At 42.9% G+C, this 22,945-nt stretch overlaps 3 protein-coding genes and 1 non-coding gene across 4 annotated transcripts in view; 1 reads left to right on the plus strand and 3 right to left on the minus strand.

The window, feature by feature from the left end:
* Window positions 1-446: 446 nt before the first annotated feature.
* Window positions 447-14,935, minus strand: Alkbh1 (alkB homolog 1, histone H2A dioxygenase). Its single transcript, XM_036205642.1, has 6 exons — window positions 14,724-14,935; window positions 12,178-12,286; window positions 9,896-10,058; window positions 5,084-5,172; window positions 4,228-4,462; window positions 447-2,479 (listed from the first exon to the last, which is right to left on the minus strand). Exons 1-6 carry the CDS (start codon window positions 14,904-14,906, stop codon window positions 2,050-2,052), a joined length of 1,209 nt encoding a protein of 402 aa, XP_036061535.1. The 5' UTR covers window positions 14,907-14,935; the 3' UTR covers window positions 447-2,049.
* Window positions 8,961-9,095, minus strand: LOC118595934. The gene has a single exon (XR_004946619.1). It is a non-coding gene; the product is annotated as a small nucleolar RNA SNORA58 (small nucleolar RNA).
* A 28-nt stretch (window positions 14,936-14,963) lies between the features above and the next one.
* LOC118595341 (SRA stem-loop interacting RNA binding protein) lies at window positions 14,964-20,141 on the plus strand. The gene is made up of 4 exons (XM_036205721.1): window positions 14,964-15,108; window positions 16,543-16,601; window positions 19,506-19,613; window positions 20,024-20,141. Exons 1-4 carry the CDS (start codon window positions 15,012-15,014, stop codon window positions 20,096-20,098), a joined length of 339 nt encoding a protein of 112 aa, XP_036061614.1. The 5' UTR covers window positions 14,964-15,011; the 3' UTR covers window positions 20,099-20,141.
* The window catches only part of Snw1 (SNW domain containing 1), a 30,510-nt gene continuing 27,695 nt past the window's right edge, over window positions 20,131-22,945 (minus strand). Inside the window, exons 13-14 of the mRNA XM_036205720.1 lie at window positions 20,880-21,043; window positions 20,131-20,800 (exon numbers count right to left, since the gene is read on the minus strand). Coding sequence (XP_036061613.1) covers window positions 20,602-20,800; window positions 20,880-21,043 — 363 coding nt within the window. The 3' untranslated portion in view covers window positions 20,131-20,601. The remainder of the gene's footprint in view (window positions 20,801-20,879; window positions 21,044-22,945) is intronic.

Here is a 22,945-nt window from a genome sequence, read left to right on the forward strand (position 1 = left end):
AGGAGGCTAGACCTGTTCTGTCGAGGTGCAGAGCCTCTCTGCAGACTTATTCCCCAAGAACAAAACTTGATTTTTATCTTTGTTTGGCCTCTTGTAACTATGTTGTCTCACAGGGACCAGACCCACAAGAGGGGGTTGGATCCACTAGAACTGGAGTTACAGGTGTTTGTGAGCTGCATTGTAGGTCCTGGGAACTGAACTTGGGTTCTTTACAAGAATGTCCTTAACTTCTGGGTCCCCTCTCCAGCCACCCCTCCAAGAAATTGCTGTTAGAACTTCATAGAAGTTTTATGTGTGAGCATATTCCTTTTCTGTTAAAAAAAAGATTTATTATGCATAGTGTTCTGCTTGCATGTGTCCCTGCAGGCCAGAAGAGGGCACCAGATCTCATTACAGATGGTTGTGAGCCACCATGTGGTTGCTGGGTATTGAACTCAGGACCTCTGCAAGAGCAGTCAGTGCTCTTAACCTCTGAGCCATCTCTCCAGCCCCATGTCAGCATATTATTATGACCCCTTCCCCACAATGCACAGCCACTTAGAAATGGCTTGCAGACAGCAACAAAATGAGCTGGGTTGCAGTTTGTTGGCCTGAAACTTAAATGAGCATGCTCCCTACAGGGCTTGGGATGGAGATAGGTCCCTGCCCTTGGCTAATGTATTTCCACTTGCTCCTAAACACAGGCCAATGCCTTTATCTAAAGAGTCTGTCTTAAACAGCAGCTTGTTGGTTTCAGGTGGGTCACATTTAATGGACATCAAGGGAAACTTAAAATTTCCCCAGGGGTGAGTTACATAAAAATTCGCTAGGATGAACAAATTTTAGAATCCAGCTTACATATACGATTTGTATTAAATTTTGCTCCTTACAAAAAATGCTCTACCCGCAGTTACCAAATGAACCCAATAATCAAGTGCAGATAAATGGAGGAGGAGACAGGGCAGAGACACACTGCAGACAGCAGGCAGTGGTGTCATTCCCAGCCAGTCCCAGTCTCCCTCACTAACAGGCACACCAAACTTCCCTTTAACATCCAAACTCCCCATGGAGATGGCATTAAATTGGCGACATCAGAAAAGAACAGTGACTGTCACGGAGTGTTCTGTTATGACAGCCACAATACTTTGGGGACAAACAGTATGAGGCTTCAACAGCATGAACAATACAGCAAATAAAACAAGGAAAAAGTGAATCCTTGATACACTCTCAAAGACAGATACAGATCTTTAATTTAAGATGGAGTGTTTATTCATGGAGAAAACAGTTAACAAAACACTCTAAAGACTTTCTTAGTCCATCAAAACCAATTAAAAAGCCACCAGGAAGAGTCCAGAGACCTAAAAGCCAGAGACTACTGTCCCCTATCCTTTGGTTTACCTGTATTTATCTCTTTAAGCAAAGGCTATGGGTGACTAACTTCTTTAGGGGGTCACTTTGTGTGGATTAGTATTATGTAGCTCAGGCTGGCCTTGAACTGATTATATAGTGACTTTGAACTTCTGATCCTCTACCACTGGGAGTGCTGGGTCAGGCCTGCACCACACCTGATTTATGTGGCACAGGGTGTTGAACCCAGGACTTAGTGCATGGTAGGCATGTGCCTATCCAAACAAGTGCCAGCTGCAGCTCCTGAGGGACACTTCCATTGTCTTCTCATGCATAAGACTCCCCTCTGAGAGCAGAGAAGAGTGAGGAGCTCCAACATGGAATCTGATGACAACTAGGAGTTAGAAATCCTGGTTGCTGGTTCACAAATCACATGTTGCTGGGAGGAAAACATTACTTCCTATTAATAAACCTCGAGGTCATGACGCACTAGACATATGAATTCACTTCTTCCTCCCAGAGGCCACGCCAGAGGCTGAGAAATCATGTAGATCATTATCATACCTACCGGGACTGGACTTAGTCAAACACTTCTCTGAGCCAACTGTAATCAGTTTACTCTCTAAGTGTCCAGGCAGCAGCATTGCGGATGACTTCTTCCCCGCTTGTGTGTGGCTTGCCTTGGGGCTAGAGCACATGGCAACAGGAGCTAACCTCTAAGTCTTAGCTGTCAAGATTTAGCATTGCCCGTTTTATCGGGTTACTCTGCTCATCCAGATGGCACAAATCACCTGTAGTAATGTCTCTTTTTGTCTCCTTCATGGGTTCCAAAGGGAAGTCCTGGCCTGTGGCCAGTACCTGTCTGACAGTCATATTAACTCGAGCAGTATTCAAATAGGCAGCACACACCTGCCAGTCCTCCAGAGAGCAGGGCTCAAGCAGCGAATCGGTCGGGAGGACAGCTGGGAGAGGTGTCTCCAGGCAGCGAGGCAGGCATTCCCCATCCTGATGGGGAAGGACTCGAGGGACCGCATGATTTAACAGGCGGCTGAAACCCGACATTACCATGATGTCACCACTGTGCATAAACATGGCTGTAGGGGCCTCATCTCTCTTGAGGCCACCCAGAAGAAAGATGGCCGACTGTCCAAAGCTACAAAGGTGGTCAAAGTAAAAACAGAAGTTTGTCATTAGTTATACTTGTGACTGTCAACTGTATTCTTTTTACATCTCTGACTGACACCGACTGAACTCAGGTTGAGTTGGTGGTAGGTGCCTTCACCTGCTGAGCTACCTCATGATCCTTATCTATTTTTGATCTGTGTGATCTTGTGAGGAGGGAGGCCAAAGGTTAATGCTGACATCTTCCATAATTCCTCGTCCATCTTTTTTTAAATTTATTTTTTATGTGTATGGGTATTTTGTCCCTATATATGTCTGTACACGTGTGCCTAGTTTCCTCAGTGCCAGAACAGGGAACCTGACAGCTGGGGACTGGAGTTACTGATGGCTGTGAGCCACCATGTAGCTGCTGAGAATCAAATCTCAGTCATCTACAAGAGCAGCCAGTGCTTTTAACCACCAAATCACCTGTCTAGCTCTGCTTCTCTTAATCTTCTACTTTATTCTTATTATTTCTCTGTGTGCATCTAATAGGTGTGTAAATAGGCTATGGAGCACACATGGCAGTCAGAGGGTGTTTTGGAGTTCTCTCCTTCTACTGGGGGATCTGAGCATCAAATACAGGCCAGCAGGATTGTTAGGAAATGCTTTGCCCACTAAGTCATCTTAATGACCCCATCTTATTAAAATCAGCCCACCTTTGAAAAATTACTATGCATGTGAGAAGTCAGGGTAACTCCTGGAGTTGGTATGCTCCTTTACCATGGGTCCCGAGATTGAATTTAGGTCGTAGGCTTGCAGCAAATGCCTTTCCCTGAGGAGCTATCTCACAGGCCTCACCAGACTGTTCTTTGAGACAGGATCTCTCACTGAGCCTGCAGTCCCAGGATCCATTGTCTCTCCATCTTACTCTTCCCCTCAAGAACTGGACTGCAGGTATGTTCTACTTGGTATGCCTGGAGTTTTACATGGATGGGTGGGGGCGGCAGGGCGTGTGTCTGGACTTGGGTCCTCGTGCTTGTTACTTGCAGCAAGTTAACCAATGAGGCACCTGCTCAGCCCGAAAGCCATCACTTGTAAACTATTCTGGCTTGTGTTCTCACGATCCCTGTACATTATTATGATAGCCCACAGAGCTGTTATAAAATAAATTGTGATGCAGCAGACACACAAAGCAAGAACTGAATTTCAACATTCTCTAAGTTTTATTGATGCATCTTTTAAAATTCAGTATTTCAATAAAATCACGAGTCATTTACCATGTTTCTAATTTCTCCATCTTCAAGACAATTAATGAAAAGTCCTTTCTTGTTGAGATTCTATGGACAAGTTGCACATACTAAAACTTCTGTTAGGGGGACAGAGGGGGAACTACTCAGGATTTGTGTTTTGCTCTGTATTCTGCTTCACTTTTCCAAAAGCCTGGTTCAATTCGTGTTATGGCCATCTAATGTGCTTATTACACACAGCAATGACAGCACTTCTCATTAAAAAATTTATTTATTTTTTCTCCCCGAGACAGGGTTTCTCTGTAGCTTTGGAGTCTGTCCTGGACTACCTCTGTAAACCAGGCTGGCCTCGAACTCACAGAGATCCACCTGCCTCTGCCTCCTGAGTGCTGGGATTACAGGCGTGCACCACCACCACCCGGCTCAAAAAAATTTAAATTTTTGCTTAAAAGTGTCTTAGAGAGAAAACAAACAAACAAACAAACAAAAAAAACCCAAAAAACAAAAAACAAACAAAAAAAAACACCTGAAATCCTTGGAATTAAGTTACCTGAAGGACAGCAATGGTTTGGAGTGATCTAGTTCGGATCTGTCCACATGGATCCCCAGTGTAGAGTCTAGGCGGTAGTAATTCAGGATACCTGCTTCTGCTTGGAACCCCTGAAATCCACAGGCAGCGGCAACTTGCTCTGAGAGGAAAGCCAGGTCAGAAGGGAAAGGTGTATAATGATCTGCTGAGTATTTCTTTGGTAAAAGTAGAAAAAACAAGAAAAATAAACAATGATCTCAGAATACAGGAAACGGTGGCATGAAATCCTTTGCCTCACTATTTATTATGTACACAGAAGAGGGTGCCAGATGTCATTACAGATGGTTGTGAGCCACCATGTGGTTGCTGGGAATTGAACTCAGGACCTCTGGAAGAGCAGTCGGTGTTCTTAACCTCTGAGCTATCTCTCTAGCCGCCAAACTATTAACACAGGCATTTAAGAAGCCTTCCACCCATTACTGGTGGCTATTACTGAAGAAAATCTCTCTTCTCTCCCCAGCAACCATACAGATCCACAGGGAGGGGCCCTCCTAAAGGTTGTCTTTATTAAAAGGAAACCCACTACCTTAGTCAGCTTGCAACCTGGTTTGATACTCATCTGCCTGGTCCATCTGATGGGGTGACATGCACAAAACACCTGGATCTATCTATTTCAGCCATTTATCCCCTCAATTTACTTCTGTTTTTCTTTCTTGCTTGCTTTTTTTTGGAGACAGGGTTTCTCTGTGTAGCCCTAGCTGTCCTGAAACTCTGTAGACCAGGCTGGCCTTGAACTCAGAGATCCTGTCTGCTGGTGCTGGGATTAAAGGCATGTGCCACCACTGCCCAGCCTGCTTCTGTTTTTCTTAACACTCACACTCTGCTAGAACAAACCGGCCACTAGAGTCGGGCTTCTGGGCTGTGCACATCTGCAGAGGTCGGATGCTTCTTTGTCCGCACTCCTTTCTGTGTGAAGTTGAACTAAAGTCTTCTCAGAAGACCCATTTTTGTCTTCCAATTCCCCTGGTGCTCTGGTGCAGCTAGCTGGACCAAAGTCACAAAACTGGCTAGAGTGGAACCAACTCTAGGTGCAAAAAGCGCTTTTCCGTGATGTCTGTGTGGATGAGCTTCTCTGGCTGGCTGGAACTTCTGTTTTTAGTGTTTTGTTTGTTTTTCAAAAATTTATTCAACAGCATATAAGTCAAGTCCCTACTTAATTCCTTTTTTAGGAAACATTTGCTGGTGCACACCCCTTTAATCCTAGCACTTGGGAGCAGAGGCAGGTGAAGCTCTGAGACAGGCCAGCCTGGTGTACACAGGGAAACTTTGTCAGAAAACAAATGAACAACAAAACAAATAGAGCAAGAACAGCTAGTACAAAGAGTGGAAGCAAGCCTGATGTGTTTAAGGAACAGCACTTCAGGCCAGGGTGGCTATAGAGAAGCAAATGATAAAGAACAGTAGGAAATAAATTAGAACTATCATGGAGCCAGATCAGACTACCTAGGTCTTATAAGCTATAATTTTAAATTTCTAAATACATGATGCTGGGCAAAGTGGTACACACCTTTAATCCTAGCACTCAGGAGGCAGATAGAGGAGAATTTCTGAGTTCAAGATCAACCTGGTCTACATAGCAAGCAAGCTCCAGGACTACATAGAGACACACTACATCAAAACACACACATACATACCCCCAAACAAAAACCATGATAGTGTCATTTAACAAAGGATTTGTTGCTCTGGTTCTGGGAAGGAAATTTCTTTTTTACTCCTGGTCCTGGGGATAAGACTCAAGAACCTACATGCAGGTATGTAGTAAGAGCTACACACACCCTAAACCCTCAGGATTTCCTGATAGTGTCCCACTTTTAATCATGGTGGCTCCTTGCATAACACCTGGGTTTATGCTAAGGAGTGATGATTCAGGACGATGGCTAGTAATCCCATAAAAGCCAACCATGTGATCAGAGGAGTGAGGTTTTATGCTAAGTGGTATTAGTTGGACCTCCAGACTGAATTCAATCACGTGGCTAATGACTTGTATATATTCAGGTGTAAGTGCCCCTTCTATGTCTGTGGATGAACATGCCCATGGAGGCCAGAGGTCAGATTGGTGCCATAAACAAAGAAATATCCACCTCGCTTTTATTTGATAGTATCTCAGTGAAACACAGGGCTCAGTGATTAGACCAGCAAGCGAGTCCCAGGGATCTGTCTGTCTGTATCTCTCTAGCATTGAGATTATAAGTGAGTGCCATCATGGTTTGTTTTCAAATGTGGGCACAGTTGCCAGGTGGTGGCGGCGCACGCCATTAATCCCAGCACCCAGGATGCAGACACAGGTGATCACTTAGTTCAAGGCTAGCCTGGTCTACAGAGAGAGTTCTAGGACAGCCAGGGCTGCACAAAGAAACCTGGTCCTGACAAACCAAAAAGTGGGTATGGGGGTTGAATTCAGACCCTTAAGCTTGTGTGGCAAACACTTTAAGCCCCAAACTCCCTTTCTTGAGACAGGGTCTCTCTCTGCCCTGAACTTTCCAAACATGCTGGTGAACTCCAGAAATTTGCTTGTCTCTGCCTCCTCAGTCATGAGATTATAAGTAGGCAAGGCCTGTCTGGCTTTTTTCTTTCTTTCTTCCTTTTAATTAAAAGAAAACAAAACACATGGGTTCTGGGGAACTGAACTTGGTCACCTCCCTAGTCTACATGACTAATGATTAAATCAGTAGTGACTATACAACAAAATGTACCCCCCAAAATTCTGGATGCTAAAAATTGGGAGCTCATTGGCTGGTAAAATCATCAATGTGCTATCAAGGCAAAATACCCTGATTCCATAGTGAAAGGCACACACCTGGTTTCACAGTCTTAATTTGTCTAGCCCCAACTTAGTGAAAGCACAGTGTTTTCCTGAGGTGTACGGGCTGATCTAGTGAGCCCCTGAACTATAATCAATGGTCGTTAAGTATGAGTAGCCTAGAATGACCTCCAGCCCAACTGACTGACGCCTCAGTTTGTGTTAACCCTGTGTAGCTTCATCAGAACTAACAACTCAGATCAGAAGCTGTGACAAAAAACAACATGACATCTACGTTCCATGTAGAAAAAGTTTGTAAAGGGGCAAAAAGCAGATTGGACTAAGGTGGCTGGGTTTAATACAGTGAGAAATGATTATTTAATCTGATTCTAATACCTACTTTGTTTCCAAGAGATGGATTTAAGGTCTTTTAATGGCTATACCCTACTTCTGGGACAGGCCATGCCTGATTGATCTGGTCTCCTACTCATGAACAAGACTACAATAAAGGTACTTGCACTTAAATATTGCATACACACCGACCCCACACTTAAGAACAAGGGACAAGTACTGAGCTATATCCCAGCCCCAATTGTGCTTTTGTGTAAGACTCTAGCTATACCATCCCTGAACAAAGCACAGAAGTGAAATGCAATCATTCTGTCAACTTCTGTTTTTCTAGTACATTCCTATTTAAAATGGCCAGAGTTCTAAGGTGATAAAAGTCGGAGGATCCTTAGGCCTTCTTGTTGCTGGTTCTCAATGTGGGAGGATGTTGGAGCAATCAGAATCTCTGGGGGAGTACCGGGACAGTGGATCCTTCCTGACAGACTTTGGAAGTGGAGTGTTACTGTACTGCTCACAGACGCTGACAGATGACTGAAACACCTGGCTGGCTTATCCAACCCAACACCTCTATTTTCTATGTGAGGAAATGGAAACATGTATTACACAGTGACAGGACGGGACCCGGAGACCTAGTTCATTTCCAATGCTGCCAGCACAATATCTCAGACTATCAATTTCTCCCAGCCTTGACACCACATGGTATAATCACCACCATTTCTATTTTTGCTAATTTATTAGATTAAAAAATATATATATCTCCCTATTGTCCATTGGATGATATATTACAGAGGTTCATCTGAGCTATCTTAGAAGGCAACTGTGATTTCTATACTCATATGTCAGAAGGCAAAGAATAAATTATTTGAAAATACAGGCTGGTTTAGTAATATTAAGCACCCTAATTTCATTCAGTCAGATCTTCCTTTACATTGCCCTCAGTTCTAATGGTAGCACTAAAAGCTGAAGAACAGGAAAGGTTTTCCACACTGCTCCTACATATACCTAAGCTACAGACGTAGGAGGCTTTAAAGGAAACCTGCTAATTGTTATTTTCTTCCCCTCTGAACTAAAAATCTTGTGCTTCCCCCATTAGAAGCAGCATGATAGTTTATGGCATGAAGGGCAGACAGGCCACCAAGAGGATATATTTTCAAGAAGCATCTTCTAAAGATTTCTCACACACATTCACAGAATCCAGAGGGAAATGTTAAACAAAACAAAACAACTTGTCCAAGATTACCCAGCCTGCAGAGCTGAGCAAGGACGGGAATACAGGCAATCTGATCCCCGAGCTTGTGCCCTACATTGCTAACCCCTGTACAATTTGGGCCTACTCCATCTACCATGCCCACTTACTGTTCTGTCTACTCTACCATGGCTTCCATTTTTATAAAGTATTCCAACTTTGCCATGCAAGAGACCAGCCTCATGATAAATTAAATTATAAACTCTAAACTTGTTACCTAATTAAATATGTTATTTTCCACACTTTTATAGAAATCACAGAAGACAGGAAATGTTTTTGGCTTTCCCCTTTTGAATGGGAATAAAGAAACAGGTTAAATATCACACTCTCTGGCATGAAAACTGCCAGATGACAGAAACAGAATGTTGGAGTACTGCAATTCACCCAGCTACTGATTAAGCTGGTTAGAACTTGCATGAACTCCAATTACTCTTGCATACGCTGTCCCCCTTGCCTGGCCACGAGCTGAGTCAGGCAAGGTCTACGGATATGCCTAGGAAATGTTTCCTAACTTCTTTTAAATCTCTAACACTCCAGGATACATGCCCTGTGCTCTTATTTCACAGAACATACTCGTAAATATCATCTCTGCTCAGTCTGATAAATACTCCTAATCAGACCTTTTACTATTCTGAATGGCAAATCCCTAATCATCCTGAAGAATAGCTGAAATGGTTGGGGTGGGGGTGGGTAATAGATCAATAGATACAATTATTAAAAATTGTACCCCCCCCCCCAAAAAAAAGAGTCACTTTTTCTTCTTGGATGCCTCCATGCTGCTTGGAAGAATTATTTCCTCCTATGTTTCCTCAGTGCTTCCCACTATTGTAATGTTTTCCCAGCTCTATTGTATATAATTCCTGAGCATAAGGAAAGTGTCTCCAATGTCTAGCATCATGCCTGGTATCCAAATGATACTCCAGTGAGTATTTGTGGATCCAAACAGCAGCTCTTCTGTGAGCAACAACTGACCCACCATAAAAAGCTAGCAGTGGCACCTCCGTGTAAAGCAGAGTAAAGTGGTATCAGTGATACTTTCCTACAAGTCTACAAAGGAACACACTTTGAATAAAAACAAATCATGTGAGGACGAGGAGGAGGATGAATTCAGTTTCTAAGCTATGACAAGACTCAAAATGGATCTCAGTTTTTTTGTAACTGTCAAAGCATCTGTCCAAATGTTCTTAGGGAAGAACAGGACAGTGCTGTGCAGAGATGGGGGGGAAACCCCCAATGTATCCACTTTTACTCAAAGCAGTTTCTTCAAGGATCTTCCTCTGGCTGTTAAGACTTACCTGAGGAACTCTTTGCTCTGTTCCCACACACTCTGGGTCTCTTCTTTAGGCATGTGCTTGTCCAGATTACATATATTAGGTTTCTGGGAGTACAACTTAAGGCACTGTTTTATCCAGTGCCGCTGGCATCCTGGGAGGAATGGGTTTGGGATGAAAATAAATCCTATAAAAAGAAGATGGGGGGGGCGGGGGAGAAATTTATTGTTCTGTTTCTTTTTTCATTTCTTACATCCATTATTCTGTCATTTACTTCCCATATCCTTTGGTTTTGCTTAAAGTTAATGAAAAATCAAGTTATGATGAACAGGAGACACCATATAAAAATCTGACTTTGGGAACATCCTCAAGAACAAGCAATTTGAAAGGTTAGCTGTCAATGGTGTTGTCCTAATACAACTTTAGAATTCAAAATTCATCCTTAGATTTTTACCAGGTACTAATTACAGTCACACAAGAATCCTCCAAGTCTTTGTTTCACTTATTACAGACATAGAAGGCTACCTCAAATACTCGATTTAATTAACCATAGGTCTTCATCTGATAAACAGAACACTAGTTATTAGTCTTCTTTGTTTCTTAACTTCAAATCCACCTTTTTTGAACATACCAGCACCTGTAACTCCAACACTCTTCCTGTTTCCAAGGCACTCCACACACGTGGTGTGCAGACTAAGTTCCAGCAAACCACACCCCCCCACACACAAGAAAATAATATTTTAACACTACCAAAAAAGAACAGATAAAAAAGAATACATCTGATATAGTTCACACCTTTGAAGTAACTTGGAAATTTAATGCCTCTTTGGGCAGTCTATTTCAGGTAAGTTCATTTTTTTTCCTCCTTTTTTTCAAGATAGGATCTCACTATGCAATTCTGGCTGTCCTAGAACTCACTGTGTAGAGCAGGCTGGCTAACTCAGAGCTCTGTCTCCTGGGATTAAAGGCGTCTGCTATTTTGCCTGGCTTTTTTTGGTAATGGTGACTGGGCTAAGACCTTGAGCATGCCAGACAAACACTACCACTGAGCTATATCTCTAAGCTTCTTTTATGGGTCAAAAATCTGCCTTTCTTTAAGTTGCTTTGTTTTGGGGTTCTGACACACTCACAACTCCAAATCAGTTTTCTTTTTCTTGGCTTTAGAGATAGGATCCTGTTATAATAGCTGGACTGATTCATCCCATCCCCTACTCTGCTCGCTTTGAGGTGGGCTCTATTTTTACACACACTGTATGCTTGAAGAAACTGAGGGCAAGGGAAGAGATTTGTCCTGTGGCAATTGGTACAAAGTAGAGCCAGGTATGAGTCCAGATAAATGGGAACCAGAACCTACGCCTTAACCACCACTCCACTGCTGCTCACCTTTGTGAATAGCCACTTTTCAGATGTTTGATGCCTGCTGTCACATTTCCCACCCAAATCTTTTCTTCCCCAGACCTTGTTTCCTCCAGTAAAAACAGGTTTTGGTACACAGAGTTCCTCCAGAATAAGTTGGATCAAGAAGTAAACAAAATCCTCTGATCACCCCAAAAGGAGACCTTCCCATACTTTGTATGTTATACTTCTATTAACTATAGCTTACAATGGCTGTGAAAGCCAAGGGAATCCCTAAGAACACAATGAAGTACTAACCCAAGTGACAGGAAACCCTACAATCCTGAGAAAGCAGACACGTCACTTCTGACAACATCAAACAGAAGTGGGCCTGAACAGCTTGTACCCTGAACAATCTATACAGCAGCAAGGCCCAGGCCAACAGAAAACTGTGACCTTGAAAACAGCAAGTTCAGAGTTAGAAGTTTAAGGGATGAGTGCAGTGGTAGATTCCTTTAATTCCAGCACTTGGGAGGTAGAGGCAGGCAGATCTCTGTGAGGCGAGTTCCAGGATGGCTAGGGCTATTGCACAGAGAAACCCTGTCTTGAAGGGGACAGGAGGGGAAGAGTTTCGGGGTTGGAAAGATAGGCCCACATTCGGTGTACATATATGCATGTAGACAAAACAGTCATACACATAAAATAAAAATGAACACACCCAGAGGTTGGAGAGATGGCTGAGCAGTTAAGAGTATATGCTGCTCTTGCAGAAAACTGGTCTGGATCCCCAGTTCCAGTGACCTGACATCCACTTCTGAGCTGCTCTGCTCTTTGGAAGCAGTGACAGATAACCCAGAGGAGGCACAAATAGGTTATGCTCCAGGGTATTTAGCCATGTCCTGTTTATCCTTCACCACTCATTCCCAGGAAATCAGGAGGACCGAGTAAGTCCAGTCTCTGCCTGGACTCACCAGGATAGCCTTCGAGTCCGTAGGCCTGCCACTTGCTCACAGGCTGAAGACCTGCTCTACAGGCATCCTGCTCAGTCACTGAGGACACATTCAGATGAAATCTGACCACCTGGAAGGAGAGAAACTGACGTCAGAGGGCACACTGTCTTGGAGGTCAACCCTCCAAAGACATTTCCACTATGGGTTCTTAGTATCAGCTCTCCCGCCTACTTGACCCATGGTTTTAGTTTCCCTATCTGCATTCTAACAAGTATTATACAGTTCTGCAAAATAATGAAGTGCTAATAAGATAATCAGACTAAACTAGTTTGGGCTTCCCCTTTTAACTTTCAAACAATCCTTTCCTATGAGAACACACGTTAGTAATTTAAGGAGTCACGAAAGTGTTTGCTATCTTGGAATATCTCAGGTCACAATGCTAGTTAGTCTGGTTAGTGCTAAGACACTGCTTCTGAAGCACTTGTTATAGTCAGCAATAGGAAAATATCAGGCAGGAAGGAGTAGGTTGAGGAAATGGAGAGTTCTCTAGCCACAAAGAAAAAGTTATTTCCATAAAACACTGGGGGGCCCATTTGCTCAAAGTATTAACCTTTGATAAAATACTGATGCTAGAACTTTGCTTTTATTATGAAAAAATTAAGTATTCGGAGTGCATAGTGTTCTTTGCACATAAGAGTATCTTATAGTAGATCTGATATCACACTAGTTGAGACCCAGTATGTAGCTGGGCACGGTGCCACACACCTTTAATCCCAGCACTCTGGAGCAGAGGCAGGCAATTCTTTGTGAGTTTAAGGTTAGCCTGGTCTATAAAGTGAGTTCCAGGAGAGGCAAGGCCACAAAGAGAAACCCTGTAACTAACCTAAACTACTTGAACTAAAAACTAAAACAAAACCCAATACAGTAACATAGAAAAGAAAAAAAAAAAAAAAAAATATATATATATATACACAAACAGAAAAAACCCACTTCATTCTTCCATGAATAATCGATTCAGCTTGCTTTAAAATATATTCAATTTTCCCCCACCATAAAGAGAAATGAGCTTCTTCTGTGTTGTTGGTTTTTTGAAGACAGGACCTCACTATGTAGTCCTGGCTGTCCCAGAACTCAGAGATCCACCTGCCTCTGCTTTCAATTGCTGGAATTAAAAGGTGTGTGCCACTACATCTGGCTTGAGAAATGAACTTTTGTCTTAATATCCTCCAAGCATGGAGATTTCCTGACAAAATTCCAACAAATGACTGGTGTATAAGCAGGCTTAAAACAAAAAATTTCTTTCTCTGTGTTGCTGGGAAGTCAAATCCGGTGCCTTGAATATGCTAGGAGGCACTCCACCAGAGCTACATGTCCAGTCCACCACTCTTTAAAATGGCTACCTGGAACTTTCTGAGAGCCTTGACCAACTTATGTTTTCTAGTTACTTATACTTATGGCTGATAAAATATTCTGTCATGATTTCTCTCTCTCCTTTTAGTTTTTCAAGACTGAGTTGTAGCTCTTTGTAGCTCTGGCTGCCTGGGGACTAGGTTTGCAGACTAGCCTGGCCTCTAACTCATTAGCCACCACCAGCCTGAGATATAGAATAAGATTCTGTTTCAAAAAAAAAAAAAAAAAAAAAAAAAAAAAAAAAAAAACACCACTAAGGAAAATATACATTATACCACTGCAGCTTTCCCCTCTGCCCTCATTATATTCTTTCTTCTTAGGAAGGGGAAAACAAATAGGGTTATGTTGGCTGCTTAGATTTATTTTAAATTTATTTTATGCGCATGAGTCTTTTGCTTGTGGAGGTCAGAAAAGGGTGTACGATCCTCTGGAACTGGAGTTACAGACGGCTACAGGCTGCCACGTGGATGCTGGGAATCGAGCCCAGGCTCTCTGCTACAGCAGTAAGTGCTCTTAGCTGCTGAGCTACCTCTCCAGACACAGACACACAATTTATTTTTTGGTTTTTCTAGACAGGGTTTCTCTTGTGAAACAGCTCTGTCTGTCCCGAAACTCGCTTTGTAGGCCAGGCCTCCCTCTGCCTCTCGAGTGCTGGGATTAAAGGCGGGCGCCACCACCGTCCAGCTTTAGCTCTTTTGACATTTATTTTCACCGTGGATGGAGTATCTCAAAATCCTGCAATGACCTTTTAAGTCTCAGGGAAGAGAGGGCCTGGTCTCACGCCCAACCGTTTGACAGCTCGAGACTTATTCGAAGGCAGGCTTTAGTTGAAACTGGGGAGCCACCCTGACGTCCAAGAAGACGTTCTATCGGATTTTACATAAAATAACGCATTAGCGTTAAGCGGACCCAGAAGTACGAGCAATCTCCAGGCTTTGGGGAGCGAGGCCGCGGGGTGGCGGAGGAAATGGCGGCAGGAAGGAGGATGCGGCCCAGCACTTTGGCGGCGGCGGCGAGCCAGCTGGGGAGCAGGGCAGCTCGGCGCCCAGGCCCAGCAAGGCTTCCCTCCATAACCGGCCCAGGAGGCCGAGAAGTCCCGGGAGGCCCAGCAGGACGCTGGGCGCGCGGCGCGGCGCGCACGACTCCTCCCTCCGTACCTTGGGCACGCCGGGCCTCGGGCCTGGGGCTTCGTGTGCCGTCGAGAAGTCGATGACCGCTCCCAGGTCCGCCGTCCCGCGCCGGCTCTGCCGGTAGAAGCGGAAAAGTTTCCGGAAGGCGTCCTCTCGCGGCTCTGTCGCCAGCGTGGCAAACGAAGCCACTGCCGCCGCCATCTTCCCCATCTCGAGGCTGCGAACAGTCTGACCCGGAAGCAGAACTCACAGCTCGGGATCCGAGAGGCCCTTCCGGGGTCACGACCCCAGGTCTCGATTCATTCAGGTGTTAAGATGGCGGTCTCCGCCGTGGGTCGGGCAATGGCGCAGCAAACGCGTGCTGGTCGGCATATTGCTTTTATCAGAAAAATTCCTTGGACCGCGGCCGCGAGTGAGTGGTGGAGATGAAGGGCGCAATTTTTATGTTATGTTTAACTGACTCGTAAAACCTTGAGAGAACTTAAGTCAGCATGGTAGATGGGTTAAGTCAGGTGGTTTGCTTTTTTAAAATTTACTTGTATTTTATCTTTTTAAACGGAACGCTTCGCAGATTTGCGAGTCATCCTTGAGCAGAGGCCATGCTGATCCTTTTTTGAAGCGAGCACAAGTGGTTTGCTCGTGAGCAAGTCACTGCGCGGAAAATTTTGTTTCCTTTTAACTGTTCAGGGATACCTCCCCCCACCCCCCCAAAAAAACACCCCACAACTTTCAGGGTGCGAATCGACCTTACCCAGTGATTTGGAATGATTTGGTGGAAAGATTTATTATTTGCTTCCTTGGACATTTACAATCCAGAGGGAGCTATTTTGACCTCAGGGGAGCTTGGCTTTAAAGTGGCAAGAATGTAGGGGTGAAGACGAGAGAAGAGGAGATCTCATTCCGCTCAAAGATGAAAACTTGGACTAGGGAACTGGTAAAGGGGGAGGGGTCAGAAGCACGTAGTTTTTCAAGATAAAATTGACAGCTTTCGAGCTGGCTTTAGGAGAAAGATATACATTCCAGATTCCTGGAATAGACTTGTGCTTTTAGAATTTAGGAGGCGCAAACTGAGAGAAGATGAAGAGTAAAGTTGCAGTGTGTGAATTTGATCTGCTAGTGAGGTCTCTGGCCAGCATATAGGTGGAGGTTGTATTTTGTGGTTGAGAAGTGGACTTTGAAGTCAGACTGCTTGGGTTAGAATTCCAAACTACTCATTTTAATAGTTGTATAATCCGGATTACTTAAGTTAATCATATGGGAAAGGGTCTTACAAGAGAGCCTGTTTAATTTTCCAGAAAGTGGAATCAGTAATACCTCAACATCGAAATGGAAAAAGGATTAAAAGAGTTTGATGTGTAAACTCAGTAGATTTATGCTAGGGTGTACGTACTTAACTAGTGCTAGTTATCTGCATGGTTAAAATTGAAGTACAGGGAAGAAGACTAGTCTGACAATAGAGGGTTAGTTAGTTCTAAAATCACCACCTTTGATTCCTGTCAGCTGCAGATCTAGTTTTTATTTATATGTATATATGTCTATGTGGATATGTGCAGGTGAATAAAGCTTCTTCTCCATGTAGTACAGAAGGTGGCATTGGATCCACAAGAGCTGGAACTGCAGGCATTTTTGAACCCTACTGCCAGCCGTTTATCTGTCCATGTCCCCATCACACCTCCAGATCTGGTGTTTTACATCAACAGTCAATCCTGTAGCTTTTGGAATCTTAAGACTTAGGGAATGCAAAGAAGTTCAGGAACTCTGGGCTCTTTCTGATTTTTATCTATAATCTACAATAGCGAATGCAAGATACACAAACTTATTTTAATATGCTTTCTCTTTCTTACAGGTGAGCTGAGAGAACACTTTGGTCAGTTTGGCCATATAAAAAGATGTAATGTACCTTTTGTGAGTATTAAAACATTAACAAAAAAACTGTTGGGGGTGGGGAGGGGACATATCTCAGTGGTACAGCACTTGCCTCATGTATGAGGCTCTGGGTTTGATCCTCAGACTCAGACTGCCAGAAGAGAAAAAAAAATGTTATCATTTAATTCTTGATTTCTTTTATTAGCATTTAAAATACATTAGCTAATGGAATGAAACTCTCAGAAAATCTGTTGATAAACTTGTGGGTGATACTGATTAAAGCATACAATACTTTATCACAGATGGTTAATTAAAAAAATTTTTTAGCTGGTGGTGGAGGTGGTGCATGACTTGAATCCCATCACTCAAGAAGCATAGGCAGGCGGATCTCTGAGCTGGAGGCCAGCCTGGTGTATAGAGTGAGTTTTATGACAAGCCAGGGCTACACAGGCAAACCCTGTATCCAAAAACAAAACAAACAAATTATGCTAAAATTGTATAATTTCCTTTTTAACAATTTAAAAAAGATTTATTTATTATGTATACAGTGTTCTGCCTGCATGTATGCCTGCACGTCAGAAGAGGGCACCAGTTCTCATTATAGAGGGTTGTGAGCCACCATATGGTTGCTGGGAATTGAACTCAGGATCTCTGGAAGAACAGCCAGTGCTCTTAACCTCTGAACCATCTCTCTAGCCCCTGCATAATTTCCTTCTTCAAACCCCTCCCATGTATCCTTTGGCCACCCCTTACTCTTTTTCAAATTCATGCTATCTTTTTTTCCTCTTATTTCTTTTCAAGGGTTTCTCTGTGTAGCCCAGACTGTCCTGGAACACTCTGTAGACTAGGTGGACCTTGAATTCAGAGATCCACTTGCCTCTGTCCTCCAGGGCCTCCAGGTGCTGGGATTAAAGGCATGCACCACCTGGCTGGTATCTTTTTCTTTTCATTGGTGTGAGTGTACGTGTGAACCTGCTCAGTCTGTGTAACGTTGTTTGTGTATGTTTTCAGGGCTGGCTGTTCAGTACTGGATAACCAATTGGTGTATGTCCCTGAGGAAAACTGTTTGTCCTGCTCTCAGCATTCCTCAGTTGTCTGTAGTTATTTTCTGAGGGTCAGGGCCTCTTGACCCTCCCTCCTTTCAGGTTAGCATGTCTACTGAGGCTGTCCTTGTTCAGTGTATCATAGACATTTAAGTTAACTTTTATTGTTGCATAATACTGTCCTAAGCATAGTGGCTAAACACAACACATGGCTACAACTTAGCTGGGATCTCTGCTTAAGGTTTCAGAGATGTAGGTTGAGGCTTCATCAGAGGTTCAGAAAGGGGGAAAGTGTGACTTCCAAGATCCCCTAGGTACTTGGCAAAATTATTTTTTTTAAATTGTATTTATTGTATGGGTGCTTTGTGGTGGTATTGTGTTCCCCGAAATATTGTGCAAGCTAATAAACTTATCTGGGGTCAGAGAACAGGACAGTCACAATGGCAGTGGTAGCATGTACCTTTAATTCTAGCATTCCAGAGACAGAAGTACCTCTGGATCTCTGAGTTCAAGGCCACATTAGAAACAGCTAGGCATGGTGACACACACCTTTAATCCCAGGGAGTGACGGCAGAAAGTAGAAAGATATACAAGGCGTGAAGACAAGAAACTAGAAGCATTTGGTGGGTTAAGCATTCAGGCTTTGGAGCAGCACAGTTTAGCTGAGATTCATGGATGAGGACTCAGAGGCTTCCACTCTGAGGAAATAAGACGCTGAGGAACTGGCGAAGTGAGGTAGCTGTGGCTTGTTCTGCTTCTCTGATCTTCCAGCATTCACCCCAATAACTGGCCTCAGGTTTGATTTTATTAATAAAACCATTTAAGGTTCCTGCTACAGTGCTTTGCCTGCATGTATGCCTGTGCACCATGTGTGTGTAGCATCTCCAGAAGCCAGCATTGGTTCTGGGAACTGAACTCGGGTCTTCTGGAATAGCAACAGTGCCCTTAACAGTGAACAATTTCTCCAGCCTCTGGCAAAATTCTTTTAAAATTTGTTGTTAAGACCTCACTATGTAGCTCAAGCTGTCCTCAAAATTACTATTCCTGAACTCACAATTTTCTCTGTTTTGAATGATGGGCTTACAAGCATGTGCCACCAGTGTGTTAAGATGGTCACATATAACATCATACTGGTGATAGCCCATTTCCCTTTGCCATATAACCTGATTGGGGAAGCTGTGTCTTATTGTTTGCCATATTTTTTCCCCTTTTTTTTTCTAGACAGGGTTTATCTGTGTAGTTTTGGTGCCTGTCCTAGATCTCGCTCTATAGACCAGGCTGGCCTCGAACTCACAGAGATCCACCTGGCTCTGTCTCCTGAGTGCTGGGATCAAAGGTGTGCACCGCTGCCACTAGCCCATATTTTGTCTTAGTAAGTTACATATTCTGGACTCCATGGTTACCCATGGACATATGGCATACATTTACACAGGCACATAAACAAAACTAAGCATACGATGACAGAGGTAGTGGTGACAAAGTTCATTGTCTCAGAAATGACCAGGTGCATCTAAGTTTGGAGCTTTTTCCAGCTCATAGTAAATAGTTCATTAGAAACAAGGAAAAAATGAAATGAGTACTTCAGTGGTCCATTCCCTTTGACTGTTAGTGGTTTGTTTCTAGACCTTTTGACTATATTAAGTGCACTGTTCTTCTGATCTGCATCTAGAAAGATATGGAAAGCTTTGTTCCTATTTCCTCTATTGCCAGTAGACAAGCAGAATCATGCTAGGATTTAGCCTTGGGGCACCAGGAAGGTATGTACATAAGGGTTACTGATATGCATTGTCTGTGATCTAATTCTGGTGAATGAAAAAGTTGGTAGCTTTATCTAGGTGGAGCTAATGGAAACTTTATCAAGTTCTTAGTTAATCCTTTTCTTTTAAATTTTCACTTTTAGGACAAAGAGACTGGCTTTCACAGAGGCATGGGTTGGGTTCAGTTTTCTTCAAAGGAAGAACTTCAGAATGCACTACAGCAGGAAAATCACATTATTGATGGGGTAAAGGTAAGTATTTCTATTGACATTTATTCCATGTCACTTTTTAAAAAGTAGTTGTTGTCCTATAAGGTCGCTGAGGAAAGTACATGAAGAGCCTGTTATTTTGGGTGCTAGGGCTTGAATCCAGAGTGCTACACATAAGAGAAGCACATGCTCCACTGAGCGTCCATCCCCATGGAAGACCCTCGGACAGTTTGTCCTGGTGTACATAATGCAGACATGTGGAAACAGCAGTGTAGGCAGATAGATGGGTTGACATCTTGCCTTTCCCCCAGAGGAAGAAGTTTTAGTTGATTACCAGAGGGAAGACACCACCCACCTGAATCTCTAATAAAATGGTATCCTCACAAATAGGCAACTTCTGCTTTTAATGTTTGAGAAGCATTACTTTCATACAGTGCTTTCCCACCCTACAGATCCATGTTCAAGTTCAGAAACCAAGGGTTTTGCAAGAAGAGGCTCAAACATCTGATGAAGAGAAAGACTTCTGAGATGATTATTGTCTTAGCCAGTAAATAAAAGTCAAAAACATTGGCTTTTTCTCAATGTTTTTATTTGAAACAAGAGCTGCACTAAGCAAGACCTTAGTTTCCCCACTGCAAGGTCAAACAGCACAACAGGGCAATACGTTTGGTGGCATAGTTCCAATATGCGGACATTATCCTACTCACCATTTTTGGGGTAATAAAGTTCTTACACAAAATAGTACCCCTGGATTAGTAGGTGTCACACACAAGGAAGTGGTCTTCATTCTGTGTAGGGCAGTATTTCTTATAAGTGCTGCACGATGGGAGAAGCACAAACAGAACCCATTCTTTAAAAAAAAACTAATCCAAAGTAGAATATTCAACCCCTCATCCCCTGGAATAAAAAGTAGTGCTGGGATCTATTGCCCAGATTTGGTTTTTATCCTGATCATTTACAAAGGGTTTCCCAATGACTCGCATCATTAGGTTGTTGAATAAGAGTTCATTTGCTCTGAAGAGAGGCCTATCTACTCCTTCCTCCGCTTCTTGCCTTCATGCTCATGTTCCTTAGGGCGACTGCTATCAGAGGGTCTTTTGGAACCACCATGCTGTTTGGCTTCTTCCAAAAATTTGTCCAAACCAAAAGGATCTTCCTCAAACTGAACTGGTCCCTCTCGGCCTCTCAGTCTACGGTCTGAACCAGAAAACTCCTTATCAGGAACAAATCTAGGGGAGAAAGAGAAGAGGTCATGAACTACCTTTGTTTTACTGGTGTAACAGGACAGTCAACTGTCTGTTTTGGTACCTGTTGGTCTTTATCCTGGTCTCTAAGTCATCACCATACATATCCTTGTCCAGATTTTTACTTGGCCTGTAGATACTTTGAGCCATATCTTTACCGCCTCTCCAGGCCTGATCATACACATTATAAATTTCATCTTCTCCATCTGCAAATCCACTGTCCATACCCTGTGGAAAGATAAATGACACTAAACAAAAATGTGTATTTATCTAAATACTTGTGAGGAATTAACACTTCCAAGTTTACAGATAATTTTCAAAAATATCCCAACTGCAACATTTAAGTTACATAAACTTGTTCAAACACATTTGAGTCCTTACCTAGAAACTTAGTATTAAATTAAGGTATTCACTAAAAAGTTTGATTAAACTGGCTATGGTCTACATATCAAGTTCTAAGAGAGCCAGAACTAAGTAAAGACCCTGACTCAAACAACAAAAGCTTTGACTAGCCATAAGATAAAGGACATAACGTTGGGTGTGTAAAGGAAGGTGTGAGGAGTTGAAGAGAGGGCGTGAATATGGTCAAATCTAATTGTATGAAATTCTCAAAAACTAATTTTTAAAAACTGACTAGCAATGCCATTAAAGTTGAAGGATTCTACTATAGGTACTTGACAGTAATGCTGAGAAATGTCACCTCAGCTGCCTGAGAACACCATCAAAGCACAAGACAACTAGGCTCTCAAAATCTTAAAAATTCCACCCAACTTCAAAAAGCTTTGGCATCAAAGCAGTCAGGGTTGACTCTGAATTCCATCAATGACCTAACCTCGTCCCAATTATCTATGAAACATAACTGGGGACTGGGGAGATGGCTCAGTGTTGAAGCGCTTTCTCCATGAGCATGAGGACTGGATCCTTAGGACCCATGAAAATGACAGGCAGGCATGGAACCTTGCCTGTAACTCCATCCTCTGAAGATGCAATCCCAGCTTCAGCGAATAAGGCAGGAGGAAAAGTGATAAAGGACAATTCCCAACATCAATGTCTGGCCTTACATACATGTACACATGTGTGCCTACACATGCAAACATGCATATAAGTGAAAATGGAAAAATAAACAAAAATGAAAATAATACAGCTTTATACCCATCTCCCACAAAGTGTTTTAAAGGACTGAGATAGTTAGAACAATGCCAGGAATATAAAAAGTATCAAAAAGAGTGACTATTATTCAGAAGCACTTACTCAAATGCTATCTCCCTATCTTCTAAAACCATCAAGTCAAAGTTTTATACCCAGGAAACATTCACACTACACTGTACATGTATGCACACTCAACAGAAGGTTCTTTGAGGGCAGAGGCAAAGATATCTTTGATCTCACTGACTTATGGGAAGTTATTAGTCAACAATAGGTGATTAAATTGTTGTAGACTGGTTAATTATAACCAATACTAGAAATGTGATTTCCTGACAGTCTACTACGTTAATAATCCAGCTCCATAGCTTTGTTTATATATATATTTGAAACAGGATCCCATGCACCTCAGGCTGACCTCGATCTCCTGATCTTTCTGCTTCTACCTTCCAAATTTACCTTCCATTACAGACAGACCTGCCACACCTGGTTTATGTCATAAACCTGGGGATCAAACTCAGGGCTTCAAGCACTCTGCCAAATGAGCTACATTCCCAGCTCTAAAGCATCATTCTAAAAATTTTTCAAATCAATGGTGCTATAAAACTAAACAAACAAAAATTACCCAAGAGGTGCTTTTATAGGAAACCAGCTGTTTTAGAAACAAAAGATAAGCATGGAGGTGGTGGTGTAAGCCTTTAGTCCCAGCACTTGGGAGGCCAGCCTGGTCTACAGAGTGAGTTCCAGGACAGCCTGAGCTACACAGAGAAACCCTGTCTCAAAAAACAAAAAAATTATGAGAAAGTAATAGATAAAGAGGAGACTAGACACAGCAGTTATCTAGTCTCCTCACCCAATTCCTCTCATTGTTTACCAGCGCTTCGGATCACAGCCAATTTTAAGAAGTCACAATCAGAAGTGTTCCAGGTCCAGGCTAGCCTTGAACTCTTATCTTCCTGTCCAGCTTCCAAAAAGGAATAAAAACAT

This window comes from Onychomys torridus, chromosome 14 (assembly GCF_903995425.1).
Source record: "Onychomys torridus chromosome 14, mOncTor1.1, whole genome shotgun sequence".
NCBI classification, from domain to species: domain Eukaryota; kingdom Metazoa; phylum Chordata; class Mammalia; order Rodentia; family Cricetidae; genus Onychomys; species Onychomys torridus.

Coding starts and splice junctions, on each gene's coding strand:
- Alkbh1 (XM_036205642.1), bottom strand. CDS start 14,906: ATGGGGAAGATGGCGGCGGCAGTGGCTTCGTTTGCCACGCTGGCGACA. Junction 12,287..14,723: donor CGAGGCCCGGCGTGCCCAAG/GTACGGAGGGAG, acceptor CTCTCCTTCCAG/GTGGTCAGATTTCATCTGAA. Junction 4,463..5,083: donor CCGGTTTGTTCTAGCAGAGT/GTGAGTGTTAAG, acceptor CTGTATTCTGAG/ATCATTGTTTATTTTTCTTG.
- LOC118595341 (XM_036205721.1), top strand. CDS start 15,012: ATGGCGGTCTCCGCCGTGGGTCGGGCAATGGCGCAGCAAACGCGTGCT. Junction 16,602..19,505: donor AAAGATGTAATGTACCTTTT/GTGAGTATTAAA, acceptor TTTCACTTTTAG/GACAAAGAGACTGGCTTTCA. Junction 19,614..20,023: donor ACATTATTGATGGGGTAAAG/GTAAGTATTTCT, acceptor CCCACCCTACAG/ATCCATGTTCAAGTTCAGAA.